Source organism: Triticum urartu, chromosome 5, assembly GCF_003073215.2.
Source record: "Triticum urartu cultivar G1812 chromosome 5, Tu2.1, whole genome shotgun sequence".
Lineage (NCBI taxonomy): Eukaryota > Viridiplantae > Streptophyta > Magnoliopsida > Poales > Poaceae > Triticum > Triticum urartu.
In genome coordinates this window covers 316,931,697-316,947,243 of record NC_053026.1, presented here as the reverse complement: position 1 = coordinate 316,947,243, position 15,547 = coordinate 316,931,697, and the positions used below count along the sequence as shown (strand labels likewise).

Below are 15,547 nucleotides of genomic sequence, written 5' to 3'. Positions count from 1 at the left end.
AGCAAGTGTATTACCTGTATTACTGGGCTGACTTGGGTTGGGCTCGGCCGGGCCGGGCCGGGCAGGGCATGGTTGAGATGATTCTTCTGTCCTAGTACTGCATTAGGCCTTGTACAATGGAAGATGCTTAGGAAAAGTGTTTAGAAAAATAAATCAGGCTTTCTTTAAGCACCAGTGCTTATTTGTATAGAATAGACACTTAACTAAGGCCTTATACAATGAAAGATGCTTAGAAAAGGTGCTTAAAAAAACAATGCTTATTTATACAGGATAAACGCTTAACTAATTGTTCTTTCTGTAAAAATAGACATCGGTGTTTTAGAAAAAATCTGATTTATTTTTCTAAGCATCTCTCTAAGCACCCCATTGTACAAGGCTTACATACCTCGAGAGATACCCAGAGCATCACCCCAGTAACAATGGCGTCGGCGCTCCGCCTGCTGCCGTCGACGGCGACGCGCCTCCGCTTTCGTCCCCGCCTCCCTCTCTCCACCGCCGCGTCACTCTTCTCACCGCCCTCCAAGGCCGTCCTCTACGACCAACACGGCCCTCCCGACCAAGTCCTCAGGTATCGATCTCTCTTCCGCACTGGCTAGATCACCATACGCCGAGCAGTAGCATCAATCCTCCAATTTATCGCCACAATCTTGCCAAGGGTGGAGGATGTGCCGCCGGTGGAGCTCGGGGAGCGCGGCGTCTGCGTGAAGATGCTAGCCGCACCCATCAACCCCTCCGACATCAACCGCGTCCAGGGCGTCTACCCCGTCAGGCCTCCCCTCCCCGCCGCCGTCGCTGGGTACGAGGGCGTCGGCCAGGTCCACGCCGTTGGCCCCGCCGTCACCCGCCCCCTCTCCCCCGGCGACTGGGTCATCCCTTCCCCGCCCTCCTTTGGTCTCCTTCTCCCCTGTCCTGCCACACTTTGCTTTTCCTCGGGCTCGCTCCCTCCCTGAATTGGATGGGATTCGTTGGTTGCGGTTGCAGGAACATGGCAGACCTACATTGTGAAGCCTGAAGATGTGTGGCACAAGGTTCGTGACGATGTTCCGGTGGAATACGCTGCCACTGTCACGGTGAACCCCTTGACAGCGCTCAGGATGCTGCAGGACTTTGTGAAACTCAAACCTGGTGAGCATGTTTCACCCTTGACCCTTGTCATCCATTTTTGCCACCTTGCTTGCTTCCCTTAGCATGCCCTCTCATGCCATGGCATCCATTATTTGCTATATCAGGTGATGCTATTGTCCAGAACGGCTCGACCAGCATCGTTGGTCAGTGTGTTATTCAGCTCGCCAAAGTGCAAGGAATTCGCACCATCAACATCATAAGGGACAGGTAAACCAACTTGGGAACAAAAAAGATAGTTAAATACAGCTGCTGTCAGCGTTTGCTGCATGATCATGATAGTTTGCTTAATATGGTGCTCTACTTTCAAGTTGTTTTATATTTCTTATATCCATATTACTTGCTTCATTCATATGTAACTGAATTTTTGTAGGCCTGGGTCAGAAGAAGCAAAAGAGAAACTTAAACAGCTTGGTGCAGATGAGGTCTTCACCGAAAGTCAGCTAGATGTAAAGAATGTCAAGAGCTTGCTGGTACTATTCTGCAGCCTGCATTTCCCACTTCATCATCCATGAAATGTATTTTGTTAATATTTGTTTGTTATGGTAAAATTCTTTTGTTTCAAACCAAAGTGTTTTCCTGACCTAGGAAGGTTAAACAACCAGTTGCTGTTAAAACAAATTATTAGTCATAGTAAAGTGTAATAAGCCCTATAGAACTCAAATCGTGAGTTTGAGTGGAAGTTATTATTTATTCTGAGGTGCAACCATGCAGTTTCCAGTTTGTTTATCTATAGGGGGACTTCGACCATTTCCTTATGCTGGTGCAATTTTGGTTTCTGTCATTTTAGGGTGCTTTACCAGAACCTGCATTAGGATTTAACTGCGTTGGAGGAAATGCTGCATCTTTGATACTGAAGTTATTAAGGTGACGCTGTTAAACTTGATGAACATCCAATTTAAAATTTGTCATTTTGCATAACTAGCTATAACCCTTCTCTTTAGGCAAGGAGGCACCATGGTGACATATGGCGGAATGTCCAAGAAACCTGTGATTGTTTCTACTTCGTCTTTCATATTTAAGGTCAGCCCATCCTATCCTACTTTTGACTGTACATATAATATGTTTGGCGGCTCTAAACATTTGTATGTTTTTTTTTTTGAGAATTAGTTTGCGCGTTAGAATTAGTTATTAGTCTGCACCTCATAAAGTGCTGGATTATTATATAACAATCGTACATCAAAGTTTGAAGAAATGACATCGTTTCATGCTGCTATGTGTCGAGTTGTTTCTCCTGTCAATTCTTTTACAAGATCCGATGCCGTGACAGGATCTTTCCCTCAGAGGGTTCTGGCTACAGAAGTGGATGAATTCGGACAAGTCAGAGGAATGCAGAACAATGATAGACTACCTGTTGGGCCTTGTGCATGAAGGCAAACTTAAATATGAGTATGTATCTTCAACTAACGCTGGGTCTTAAATGCCCATACACTTCCTATCGAGAAATGAATGAATGCTTTGAAACATTTTTGGCTACAGGATGGAGTTGACTCCCTTCAGCGAGTTCAACCTGGCTCTTGATAAGGCCCTTGGAAAACACGGAAGCCAACCAAAGCAGGTTCTTAGGTTCTGATGAGACGAAGATGATGATGAGGTAGCTAGTATTGTGTTGGCTGGTGCAAATATTTGTATGGTCGTATCACTTGTGTGCATGCGTGTGTGTAGTTGCTAGTCGGTGGTTGAGAGTTTTTTTGGTTTGCTATGAACTGTGGTTATCCTGGGCAATATAAATATAAATTGTATTACCACAAGGTATATGATTGTACTCAAGTTCGAAAGAAGTATACCTGAACCGAAGAAGTTCAGTTCCTTCTATGTGTGTGACCCACGAGTCAACTTTAATTGAAAAAAAGGGATATGATTGTCGAGAAATTTGTAAGTTAGTGACAACTAGTGCATCATTTTGTGCCAGCAGTAGGTTTTTAGAGGTATCGGTTTGCTTGAACCATCATAAAAATTATTGTGAACAGACGGAGTCACATGCTTATCTTCCAAGAGAGGGATGTTTGGAGTTCTGGCACCATTTTCCCCTCTACCACGTTTATATACCTTTTAAATTCATGGGAAGTCAAGCGCAGATGATTGGATGCAGTGTGCGGCTATGTGTTCGCCTGCTTATGAATTACTACCTTCGTCCGGTTTATTAGTTCTCTTTGTATTTTGTGCTAAACTTTGATCTTGAATTTGATTAACAAAATAAGTTATATGCCATGAAAATCATTTTACTCCCTCCAATGCATATTACTTATAGCTCAAACAGATATATCAAGCACGGTATGCGTTTAGATACATTTGTTTCAATGAAACAACTAATATAAATCGGAGGGAGTAGTAGATTCGTGTTAAAGATGTTTCCAATGATACATTGTTTGTTTCATATAAATTAAATTTTCCTAATCATACAACCACAAGTTAGTTCTAATTACCCTATTAGTTAGTTGTATGATTGTTTATATCCGAAAACGCTCCATTTTGATTATCACGGCGACCGAGAAGCCTACTTCGACCGCTGCGCCGCATTGAAACTGGCTTCCAGACTGGCTTTCGGTCCCTTCTCCTGGCTTTCGCGCCTATTTAAGTCATGCTCCGATGATGTCCACATTGCATCTCTTCAAACTCATTCTCTCCACACCCAGCCACCTCTCGTAATCTCCAAACTCCTCCTCCTTTCCTCCTCCACTATGCTCAGGTCGTGGTTCTCCTCACTCGCAGGCGGCAAAACGGCTCCGGATCTTGCCCTGCCGCTATCGCTCTCCGGGGCCCTCAAGCTCCACGGTCGCCAACTCCTCTGATAAGGAGATCGTCTCCTCCGGCGACGAGGAGGACCAGGTGTCATCGTCGCAGCCGCGCCTCCTCTCGGAGGCCGCGACCACGAACGAGGGGTTCTTGCGGCAGATATAGTTGTTAACGGAGCAGTTGCTCCGAGAACGTGGTCTGGCGCCGCCCTCACCACCGCCAGCATGCGTGACGGATGAGCCGCCCTCGCCATCGTGCTTCAGTATGAAACAAGAGCCAGCATCTCCGCCTCTCCACCGCATTAAGGCTAGCCACCCCCCCTCGACGTAGTCGCAGCGTCCAAATCGGGCGTCGCGCGAAGGAGGAGCCGCCCTTGCCGCCACAACCATTACGTCAGGATCGATGGGCATCAAACAACCCGGTCTAGAGAGGGCGCGATAGGTCACTGGAGATGCCACCACGTACGTGTCCGACAACCCAATCCCACCCCAAAACCCTCTCCTAGGTGAACGCACCTCCGTTCTTCGTGCTACAGTCATGTCGGTCCAGAGGGGCGGGATAGGTTACTAGAGCCGACATTGAAGCTGCGCACCGGCCGAGAGCGCTTCCCGCGCGGTGTCCTGGTCTCAGTGTCTGTTCAATGTCAGAGAGACCTGACTGAACAAGACGAGCAACTATTTATCGCATTCAAACCAGTTGCCCGTATGTCCGCCCGTCGGTATTAAACATGGCGGCGGCAACGAAACCATCTTCGGCACCCGTATTGAAACAACTTGCCATTTGGCCTGACCGGCGCCCACTATTTATACGTGGCCACATTCGACACGATCCACACAACACCACGTCTGCTTTCACGTCCTCCCCCATGCAACACCTTCACCATGATCACGAGCTCTAAAGCGATGTGGGAGAGCCTCTCGATGGAGTAGAAGCATGACCTGGCCGGCTTCCAGGCCCGTCGTGCATGGCAAATAGAGGCCGACTTGCCGACGAGTTCGCTTGAGGTGAGCGACGATGACCTGACGATGTAGGAGGCATCCGATGACGAGCCAATGCCCACACCTGTCTATGTTGGCTTCACCATGGAGCAGGCGCATGTGCACTTTAACTCCGCCATGGCGAAGGAGCAACTAGCGTTGCATGTGTTTGGCATTCCGGCGGGCGTAGGAGGAGGAGCGCTACAACTTCGCCCTTCCCGCACATCACTAACTCGCGGAGGGCCAAATCTACGTCTAGTTCTTGAGCGAGGAGGCCATAGTGGCTATGGACGAGAACACCGGCAGCTGCGGTTTCGCACCGGGCCGCTACAACCACAAGGTCGGCCCGTTCACGTCCATCGCGGACCTCACCTCCGCCGACGATGTCGAGGCCATGGACTCAGGCGAGGAAGAGTGGGACATGGGAGGCAAAGGCGTTTGTGTTCCATGTCTCACTCTTCCTCATCGACGACCCACAACTTCACTTCCCGGAGCTCATGGAGCGGCGAAGATGCTAGACATGGGAAAAACAAGGACTTGGAGGCCCGACGCTTATAATGATTTAGGCTAGGTTAACTTCCAGTCGCATTTGTGTAACGAAAATATGTCGAAAATGAAATGAATGTGGTCCGATCTAAGTGAAATTCATCCAGTTTGCATGAAAACCGTCCGGTTTTTAAATTCCGCTTGAAAATGTATGCGGATATTTGAGGTACACGGTTGAATGGTCGGCTCCCGTATCACTGCTCGGACGCATCCACAGATGTATGGCGTGTCAATTTTAGGGGCCCGCGTTGAAGGTGCCTTGAAGGGGATTGAAAGGGGTCGAGGGGGTTTGAATAAAGTAAAAAATCCCTATTGAGCCCTTCCAATCCTCTTGAGAGGGGCCGCACTGCAAAACATCCGTGTATCTCGAGGACCCGCTTGTCATAAATTCACCGGCGGGGGTCGTCTGGTAAATACCCCTACTTAGACGAGAACCCCTCCCTCGCTACTCCTCTTCTTCCCATCTCTCTCCCTCCTCCCGCATCGCAGGGCAGCTCCGCTCCGCCTCCCCCCGCCCCGAGCACAGAAGAGAAGGGAGGGAGGCCGCCCCGAGGGAACGGAAGAGACGACATGGACGACTACGCGCGGGAGATGATGGAGCTCAAGACGCTCGTCACCCGCACCCTCGAGAAGAAGGGCGTCCTCGCCAAGATTAGGGTCTGTCACTCCCCCACCCCCTTCTCACTTCCGATCCACTAGGGCTAGGGGCTAGGGCGGATCTGCCTCTCCTCTCTCTCGCGCGTCCGTCCAGGATCTCCACATTTCGTGCTTCCGCGTCCCCCCTTCACCGAATCTCCTACATCTTGTCTCTTTTCCCCCACTGGAACTGAAATGCGCGCAAATGACCCCTCTGTGTGTAGAAAGTTTTGACCCTACGCGCCCCGTTCCTGTTAGATTAGCTACGCGTTTCAAATTGTACATGTAACCATTTGATAGTTTGAGAGGGTCCAGCTTTTGCGTGGGTGCTACTGCTCCGTTTCTTGTTCAGATTGCTAGACAGCCAAACAGCAATATAGCTCGCGTAATGATAGCTTCTCCAGTTTCAATTACATTATCTTGCAGAAAATGTTCTTGTGAGTTATCTGCACCACCAGATGATCTCAGTGCAACGAGGCGGTGGCATCTTTGTTTGCAATATAAGCATTAAGCATCAACGGTTTCTCCATTTTTGTTATTATTTTTACAGTGCTCCTTTTGTTATTCTCTATGAGGACATAGAACAGCTGGGCGTCTGGTTCAGTTAAATGTATGCAAGAAGTTTACATATATAATTGTTGGGTGAAGAACAGAATATGTGTTGTTGTTTCCTTATCCATTAAACCTAGGCTATGTTCGGTAAAATCTACACCCATTGCTTCCTTATCTATTAAACCTAGGCCATGTTCGACGAAATCTACACACTTCCGTGAGCTGTTAGATCTACATGGAATTGCTCATTCTGGCACAAAACATCATTTTTTTTTCATTAGTTGCCTTGCATGACCAGGCTGAACTGAGAGCAAGTGTGTTTGAGGCTATAGAAGAGGAGGACCGTGTGATAGAGGAGAACGAAGATGGCGGGAATCCTGCTTTGCTTGGTAGCTGCAACGACCGTGCTAAGCAGCTGCATGCTTCACCGTCAGGTTTGTGCTTTCAACAAATGGTACTTAGTGAATGGATCAATAAACTGTACCTGTTGCCAGATCTGGTCTGGTATATGCAACGCTCTAGGATTTTGTACTGGTGCTGGTGAATATATATTCCAGATGTATACTAGATCGGCACTGTATTGCATGATAATATTTTTCTCTGCTGTAGATATTGGCAGATTTTAGCTTAGTAACTTTTTTTAGCTAACAATAATGGAACTCAAATTACTTAGACTTGTTGCATACCTTTTTCATTTTCTTCTGCACTTCTGAAATATCTATCCTCGTTTCTCCTCTGTTATGACCAACTGACAAATGAATCTTTAGCTGCCATGCTTCTGCACTGATGTTAACTGAAAGAAGCATTTGAAAAATGCAACTTATTGCATTTGTTTATGTTGCTTCCAGTCTCAATCACATATGCCTTCAATGTTGAAGGTCTTCAATATTTGGCAAAATGTTTTTTTGCAAACTATGTTGGATGTGAGTGGTTCACATCCTAGAGTTTCTGTTGCTTGCAGGTAGGTTATTAACAGCACTTATAGGTGAATACTTGGAGTGGGCCCAGCTAAGTCACACGATGAAAGTTTATTTGCCAGAATGTAATCTGGTAACCATTTCTTGTATTTAATGGATCTAGTCCTGTTTATAAAAAAACAGCATCACTAATGTGCCTTGTACTGTAAATCAGCCCAAGGATTTTTGGAAGAATGAGCTAAAGGATTTCTCTAACAAAAATGGAGCTGAAGGGAGCAGGAGCGCTGAGAGTGGTCCCATGCTTCTAGATGTTCTTGAAGGATATCTCAAATATGAGGTTATTCTCTTGCTTATTCAGAAGTTCATCAAAATGGGCCTGTGTTAATTTGGCGAATGGCACATTTCTTGATTTAGTATTTGTATGTGGATTAACCAGCCTGTCAAAAAAATGCATGTCGAGCCATAAGAAAAAAGAATTATGATGCTTGGTAAGGGCATTCTAATTTTGTAAACAAGTCTTATGATGCTCAATTAGGATATCCTAACTGTTTAAGGAAGTTAAATATATTTGGTTTGGATCTAAGTGTAGAAGTTACAAAATATTTTGCCTATTTTGTTGATAACATCTATATTATCATTCTCTAAATATAGTCAATAAAAACCTTTATCTGCCATTTGTGCATACTTGTTTACTTGAAATTGTTCCGTTGTGTAGAATTTGTCTCAAACGAGGATGGCTGGTAGGAGAATGATCAATTCTGAACCTGAGCCAACATTGAATACTGAGCATCGGAACATGAGGAGGCCACCATCTTCATCTTCAATCGCTGGCATGCCTCCTATGGGAAGGTTGGCATCACTTATAACCTAGCAATGTTCCACCTTTATAATTTTGTTGCAGCGGTTTGTCTTCCCTTCCCTGTAAATGCGGGTAACACTTGACTTTTAATTTGCCAGGCAAATGCCACCTTCGCAGACATCAGGTACCTTACATTTAATTCATTCATCTTGTCACATACCCATGCTGTTGCTTTCCTAAATAAATTTCAAAACAAATGCTTTGGACATTCAGACCGAAGAGGGGGCTCTTCCGCTTCCAATACAAGGAAAGATGAGTACAACTGGGGATATGATGCTGATGATCTCTCGGAGGAAGTATTGCGTACATCCACTGCTCTAGAGAACATCCAGTTAGACCGGAAAGCCCGAAACCTGACGACATCTTGGAGGTTAGGACGGTTATCAGAGTTGTTTGCTTTTGTACCTTCCCTTTTTCTTTTCTTTGCCTTTGCCTTTGGGATGATAATTTATATCCTTGCAGGCATCCAGGCAGTGGTGCCGAGTAGAATCTTAAGGTGGAAGAGCTCCAATGCGCTGTTGGCTTGCTTGGTTCCCCCTGGGATTTCTGTATCCACTTTCGGTTGATATTAGACTGCGCGCGCGCGTGTGTGTGTGTGTGTGTGTTGTAATCCAGCTAATTATGCACCTGAGATGAGATTTTATAGTGAGCTAGACCTATTCATTGTAATCTTGTGCCTGATACTTGCGTGTGGGACAAATTGATTTGATTCAACGAGCTTCTTTTGTTGCAAATTACATCTAATACTTGTCCACGGCTGCTCAAGGATATCACTGAGTTTCAGAATACAAAGTCTGGGGATGGCCATTCGGTAGCGCTATTGTATTCTTTTTCGTTCTGAATATTTTATCATCATCACAAACGCACTATAGAGCATTGTACTTTCTTCTTTCGTCTTCATTGAAGTTGCACATGGTTGTGCTTTCCCTCATATGTGGTTACCAGCGAATTGTCCGATGAACGCTCCACAAACTTGCGTGCGTTGCATCTTGCTGTGCTGCATCTGTAGTAGCTCCTGCATATCCAGCAACCACATGTAAACAAGTCTTCGGGTAGAGGAGTTGATGATGTAGCTCTATAATTCAGTTCATACTACTTGTGTTTGTTGAATGCAGTTCTATGTTTCACACCTTAAACACAAACACTACATATTATAACTGGTATGTACCCCAAAAATTATATTATGCCCGAAAGAAAAACACAAGGGGCATGAATTCATGGAGGTGGCTGTTATGTTCTCAATTTGTATTACCTTGGAAATGAATTACCATTAACAGCCTTCTGACCATACTTGCGCCAACGGAATGCTGCATCCCCAGACGACCCGCATTCTGTTGGAGACTGGAATGCAGGGGCAGCCTCACCAGAAGTCAGGCCATTTGCGATGCTTGATTGCTTCTCCTTTCGGCTGAAAACGGAATTTCAAACAGATGTAGGTAACTTGCATAGTTACATGAGCAAAAACAATGACATGCATTACATACGTACTTCACAATATAGAATTTTCACTAGACATACTCATTTCCAAACCAAAACAAAAATCAAGAAAGCAACTAGTCAGACAGACATTCCTCTTATTTTTGCAGCTGCGGCTACTGACTAGACCTGAACCTTGAGAGACTGCTGTTTTCCTGACCATACTGTACCACTAGGTTTTAACTCAAAATACAAAACTTTGCACCATATTCTCTTACATTAAGAGTTAGTATTCCACTCCAAGATGGAAACCCCATGAATCTCAACAGGTAGACACACTGCATTGTTTACAGCAGTCAGCTCAGTGGACCAAGGACACCTAGGATTTTTATTTCTTGTTTACCGCAAAGTTGCAGTCCCCTCAGTGCTACAAGGGTAGCACAATGCATAGTTCATAAGTATAATTTTCATCACCATTATGGGATAACAAATTGGCAACCACGACATGGTGCTTGTTCATAACAGAACACCATAAGAACGTAACTGTAAGTGACTGTTAAAAAAACATAGCTGTAGTATGATCTTTGCCATTCTAACCCACAACCTCCACATGTTTTGGAAACTAACAAAGTTTCGAATCCGGATATTAAACAACATGAGCATACCTTGTGTTCCAGTGATAGACCGGACTAGTGTTTCCAAATTCATCGACGTAATCACAGCTGCTTTTGAATGCGGCGGCAACAGGATCTGAAACAAGAGCGAGGTTGCACCCTCCTAGCTGGCTTTCTGCTCCAGCATCATTGCTGCCATGGGCGTCAGGGACCACAACTTCTGTACTTGCCGATGACGCTGGCTTTTTTGGTGGATGGGGCTGGGGATGGTTGTGTTCACCGTTGTACACAATTTCCGCAATTTGGCCATCTACTGTTGTCTCCACTTTCCTCTTGACAGGGCAGGTTGGGTGAGTGCACTTGTAGTAGCTCCGCGGGAACTCGCTCCCTTTCACTTGCTTCTGCCCATACTTCCTCCAATTGTAGCCATCATAGGACAGACGGGTTTTCACACTGTGAATTGGTTTGTTGATATCATGGAATGTCGTCATCTGGTCACAGGAGACTACTTGTTCTGGATCGATGACCATTTTCTCACGTGTGGTATCTAAACCAGCATCCTGTAACTGAAGTTTGGCACAATGTTATAACATGGTAACATTATAAGATCAAGGGATATTTTCAAAATCATCCAATAGATGGAACATAGGTATATTTGATTTGAAGTGTCATTCTTGGGAAGTACTCCCTCAGATCCATAACAAGTGTCGTGGTTTTAGTTAAAATTTGAACTAAAACCATGACAATTATTATGGATCGGAGTGAGTAGCAAACATTTGACGCTATCAGATGAACACAAATTTTATTTCTAAATTCAGAAGAAGGATAAACTGAATCTCAGTGAAGCACTGACCATGCTTGCAGCAACTCCTGCAGATAGATCACTTGGTGGCGGTGCGAAACGTGTTACCTTCGGCCGCCTAACTATAACAGTCTCTCCTGGAGAGGTGATCTTCGCAGAACCAGTCGCAGTGAAGTCTTTCAAGAGCTTCGAGAAGGAAGTGAAACTGGAGAAAGGCCTGGAGGCTACAGGCTTCACAGGTGTTATCTTCTCTTGACTTTGCATCTTCCACTGACAAAAGAGCAGGGGAGAAAATTCATGAACTACTAAACCTAATCAATCACGCTAGGTTACGTGAAAAGCAAGTTTATCATCAATATCTTTCAGCTAGTAACAGAAAATTTTGTGCTGAAAATTGCAAATCAAATATCAAGATATGAACCAAATTAAAGAAAGAGACTGGGATTGCATTAACCTATGAGCAGAGCACAATAAAACATAGGTGTGTGCTTTTTAATGGAGATTACAGGTATGTGCATGAAACCATTGAGAATTTGAGATGACAACAGAGAAAAGAGAACCCTTGTAAAAGGAAATGGAGGATCAAAGTAAAGAACCTTGCTAGATTAGAACATGAATGAATGAATCAACTAAATTACGAAATAAAGCAAAATTTAGCTGAATTTTGAAGGTTGATCAAGCAACAACAACAGCAGAACATACTAATGTAACAACGCAAATTCAAAGTGCTAACTTACTTTTCCTTATGCACGTATGAACAACTTGAGTAAGGAAGAACCATTCAAAATAAATTGAGCAACAAAAACAATGGAAATATAAGGTCCATGTACCTAGGCCCTTGTGCTCTGTGCTCGCTCAGTCACAGCCTTAGACTGGTAGATGCAACGGAAGGGCAAGAAGGAAGTTGAATTGCAGAGTTGACAATAAGAGGAGAAAAGGAAGATAGTTGGGGTGCATGCATGACTGTTAGGTCTGGGCTCCAGGGGTTAGGTAAACGCCAGGTGGCTAACCTCATCAGTACTCACTGCCTGCATGTTTCGCTTTGTAGAGTATCATAGATCTGGAACATGTACTCTTGCCTGTAAGGGAAACTGCACACCGCAGTAGCCCATTGTATTCATTGTACCAAAATGTTATAAACATTCAATACGAGAGAATACTTTGCAGCAAACAATCTCATCATTCAAATACCAATCAAACAGAACCGAAATGACGGAATGCGACATCAGTGTTTGTTTATCGTCTCTTCACCTCAATGATCAAAATGAACAAGCTAATTATAGAGTACTGAAAGTTCCAGAAACAGAAAAGTACAAAGAAACATGTTTCTTATAAGATGAATATATAAATGGGAGAAGAAATTTACAGCACTGAAAATGTCCCTTGTGAAAGGAAGTATATGCATCTTCAGAGAATTCTTGCAGGGCACAAGAGATGTGCAAGAATAGTTACATGATGCTGGTAGGCCTGCTGAGAAAATTAGACTGCCACACCAACAGAAGAAACATACACTACAACTGAAGAACAGAATAGGCGTTCAACTGTCATAGCTTTGTTCTTTCTGTCTTGCCCCCAAACTGCATTTCGTCAGTTCTGTTTCCAACATCGTCTTGTAAACCAAGGATTGCAAAGTAGACATAGCTGAAGCTTGCAACTCAAATATGCATGCTAACATGCTTATTGTAACATTTTAGCAAAGAACAGTAGTAAAAGAACTTGTGCATGGGATCGATTAACATCCAAGAGCAAAGAACAGGAACACATCTTATACAGTACTAAGATCTACAGAATTACTCTGCTACCATAAAGAGGACATGAACTCCAACAGGTGTGATCCACTATACTTCATCACCTTACGAACATAAGCACGGTTAAAATCACAGTATTAAGTATTGACCACATTTGAGAACTAACATTTGGCTGTGAAACTCATCCAAAACTTTACTTACACAAGCTCTGTTCTACGCTATTTCTTCTACTTTGAAGCACACTACGAAATCAATCGTTCAAAACATGACAGGCAACACTAAGGCAAGCTGCTACAGAACTTGGAACACTGACCAAGTAAGAGGTCAATCTTCCTTGCGGCCCTCACCGGCCTTGTTCTTCTTCTCATCCTCGTCTTGGATGAGGCGAGCGATCAGGTGCAGCAGCTCGGCCCTCATTGCCTTGACGCTTTCGGCGTCCACCTCCTTTCTCACCGTGTCGAACCAATCTGCTCCACCCTCCTGCTGCTGCCCTCGACGGTTCTTCCACCAGTTACAGATAGCCCTGGCCAATGCAATGACGTAGACGCCGCAGTCGTGCCCGTTGGCCTGCATCGGGGTAGGCCCCTTGACGAGCGGGGCCCCGTTGGCGGCAACGGGGAGCAGCGGGCGGAGCACGGCGGCGAGCTGGCGCGCGGCGTCGAAGTTGAGGACGCCGAGGCTGTCGTGGTGGACGAAGCGCGGGCGGGAGGCGCCGTTTGTGGCGTCGAGGACGAGGAGGGTCCAGTGGGAGCCGCCTTCGGCGACCGAGGCATCGGGGTTGTCGTTGACAGGGAGGAGGACGAGGCTGCGGGAGGCAAGGCGGAGCGGCTCAGCGACGGCAGCGACGGATTCCGGGTCCGGGAGATTCGACAGGAGGTAGGGTATGGAGGGCGGCAGGAGGAGGAGGTCGCCGTCGTCGTCGCCCTCGAAGGCGGCGGAGAGGTGGGCGAGGTAGAAGGCGATGATGCGGTCGTTGAGGAAGTGGGGACCACGGAGGATGGAAAGGTCGGAGCGGAGGAGCACGACGTCGCCGTAGCTCAGCACGCGCTCGTTCCCATCCTCGCCGGCGGTGGAGGCGGAGGCCGCACCGGCGGGACGCATCTCGCAGGCGGGTTGAGGAGATGCTTCTTCTTCCCTCCGGGAAGTGGTGGTGTGGTTTTCTGATTTACTCCCTACAAGTGTCCCGATCTGCCACGAACGAGGCGCAGGGGTGTAGTTTTAATACTTGAAAGCTAAGGGCAGTACTGGGCGCCGGTGCGCCGGCCCAAAGTTTAGGCCGGTCGCCTAGCAGCCGTACGATGCGGGTGTCCTAAGCGCATGATTAAGCCGCTGCGGTCTTATCCTACCTCGTGCCAGTTTTCTCCCTCCCCCGTCGCGCCTGTTTCCCCGCTCAGGCCACCGGCACTCGCCGGCCGCCCGCTCTGGCCACCCACACTCGCCGGAGAACCCCGCTCACCTATCTGGCCGCCCTGCTCGCCACTCTGGCCGCCCGTAGAACCGCGCTTGTCGGCCGCCCGCGCTCGCCGGAGATCCACGCTCGCCGGCCACCTGCGCACGCCATGGATGCAGCTCCGCCTCGCTGACGATTGACTGGTTCCAGCAAACAGAAAATGCCCCGTTGCAGCAGAAAAGCCCGTCGATGGTTTGCAGCCCCCTCTGTTGCAACTCCGGTCGCCAACAGTAGATGCCCTCCCGCTACCAACGGTTTCCGGCGTGACCGCCGTTGCAAAACCAGAAGACGGTTGTAGCAAAAAACTAGGTTGCTTCCAGCAAAATTAAAATACGGTTGTAGCAAAATTTGGTCTGGTCCAGCAAATCAAAAAGTGATGGTAGCAAAAGATGTGTCTAGTTCCAGCAAAAAAAGACACTGGTTCCAGCCAAAAAAATAGAGAGGGGAAAACGCATTGCATGCGCCGCGGTCACTGCAGTCACCATGGTCACCATCGAGGGAGGAAAAGCCGGTTCCAGCAAACCGTGACAATGGTTCCAGCAAATTACCAGGATGGTTGCAGCATTTCATCAATCTTGCGACGGTCGTTTCCAGCAAACGTGGTCTCCAGTTCTGGCAAATCGCAACACCGGTTGCAACAAATCCGTCGGTTGCTGGTAGCTTTTTCCATTGCTGGTTGTAGCAAAAAAACTGCATCATCGGCGGCGGCGGCCACGACCTCCCCGTCGCCGGATGTAGCATATCCGATGGCCGGTTGTAGCACAGCCAGGCGGGAAGGATCTAGGCGGGCGCCATGACCACGGCGAGAGGAGGACTAGGCGTATGTGGTGCATGACCATGGCGTGGAGGAGGATTTGGGGGGTGGGGTGGGGTGGGGGAGGGGGGAAGAGAGAAGATAGGCAGTTAAAGGAGGGGGCATGGCGAATGCCCTCGCCGGAATCGAGTGGTACGCAGCGCACTAGGTTCACTAGTTACGCCCGCGTACTGGGCTCGCTGGAAAAAAGGAGGCTCAGGCAGGGGATAAGGCACAGGGTCAGAGAGAAAAAAGAAAGGGAGGGGAAGGAAAACTAGCTTTCATGGGCCACCATGCCACGTGGCTGCCTAAACGAGAGGATAACGCTTCGTGCGTGGACGCGACCGGCGCTTCGTTCGGCCGGCGCACCGGCTGCCAA

At 46.9% G+C, this 15,547-nt stretch overlaps 3 protein-coding genes across 3 annotated transcripts; 2 read left to right on the top strand and 1 right to left on the bottom strand.

Moving 5' to 3' along the window:
* Positions 1-366: 366 nt before the first annotated feature.
* On the top strand, positions 367-2,994 carry LOC125508791 (enoyl-[acyl-carrier-protein] reductase, mitochondrial-like). The gene is made up of 9 exons (XM_048673586.1): positions 367-568; positions 656-891; positions 982-1,125; positions 1,230-1,332; positions 1,496-1,595; positions 1,913-1,989; positions 2,067-2,145; positions 2,393-2,511; positions 2,602-2,994. Exons 1-9 carry the CDS (start codon positions 420-422, stop codon positions 2,693-2,695), a joined length of 1,101 nt encoding a protein of 366 aa, XP_048529543.1. The 5' UTR covers positions 367-419; the 3' UTR covers positions 2,696-2,994.
* Positions 2,995-5,796: 2,802 nt separating this feature from the next.
* LOC125508788 (protein TONNEAU 1b-like) lies at positions 5,797-9,082 on the top strand. Its single transcript, XM_048673584.1, has 8 exons — positions 5,797-6,038; positions 6,868-7,003; positions 7,531-7,619; positions 7,701-7,823; positions 8,202-8,335; positions 8,444-8,469; positions 8,559-8,715; positions 8,808-9,082. The coding sequence occupies exons 1-8, from the start codon at positions 5,952-5,954 to the stop codon at positions 8,830-8,832; spliced, it is 777 nt and encodes a 258-aa protein (XP_048529541.1). The 5' UTR covers positions 5,797-5,951; the 3' UTR covers positions 8,833-9,082.
* Positions 9,083-9,226: 144 nt separating this feature from the next.
* LOC125508790 (WRKY transcription factor 44-like) lies at positions 9,227-14,135 on the bottom strand. Its single transcript, XM_048673585.1, has 8 exons — positions 13,273-14,135; positions 12,688-12,694; positions 12,203-12,268; positions 11,774-11,777; positions 11,229-11,447; positions 10,427-10,941; positions 9,598-9,753; positions 9,227-9,360 (listed from the first exon to the last, which is right to left on the bottom strand). Exons 1-8 carry the CDS (start codon positions 14,024-14,026, stop codon positions 9,243-9,245), a joined length of 1,839 nt encoding a protein of 612 aa, XP_048529542.1. The 5' UTR covers positions 14,027-14,135; the 3' UTR covers positions 9,227-9,242.
* Between the last annotated feature and the right edge of the window lie 1,412 nt (positions 14,136-15,547).

Excerpts from the sequence above, each read along its gene's own strand:
- LOC125508791 (XM_048673586.1), top strand. The coding sequence starts at position 420 with ATGGCGTCGGCGCTCCGCCTGCTGCCGTCGACGGCGACGCGCCTCCGC. Across the intron at positions 1,596-1,912 it reads AGAATGTCAAGAGCTTGCTG|GGTGCTTTACCAGAACCTGC; the intron begins GTACTATTCTGC and ends CTGTCATTTTAG. Across the intron at positions 2,146-2,392 it reads CTTCGTCTTTCATATTTAAG|GATCTTTCCCTCAGAGGGTT; the intron begins GTCAGCCCATCC and ends ATGCCGTGACAG.
- LOC125508788 (XM_048673584.1), top strand. The coding sequence starts at position 5,952 with ATGGACGACTACGCGCGGGAGATGATGGAGCTCAAGACGCTCGTCACC. Across the intron at positions 7,004-7,530 it reads GCTGCATGCTTCACCGTCAG|GTAGGTTATTAACAGCACTT; the intron begins GTTTGTGCTTTC and ends TGTTGCTTGCAG. Across the intron at positions 8,716-8,807 it reads AACCTGACGACATCTTGGAG|GCATCCAGGCAGTGGTGCCG; the intron begins GTTAGGACGGTT and ends ATATCCTTGCAG.
- LOC125508790 (XM_048673585.1), bottom strand. The coding sequence starts at position 14,026 with ATGCGTCCCGCCGGTGCGGCCTCCGCCTCCACCGCCGGCGAGGATGGG. Across the intron at positions 10,942-11,228 it reads CAGGAGTTGCTGCAAGCATG|TTACAGGATGCTGGTTTAGA; the intron begins GTCAGTGCTTCA and ends GCCAAACTTCAG. Across the intron at positions 9,754-10,426 it reads GTCTATCACTGGAACACAAG|CCGAAAGGAGAAGCAATCAA; the intron begins GTATGCTCATGT and ends TTCCGTTTTCAG.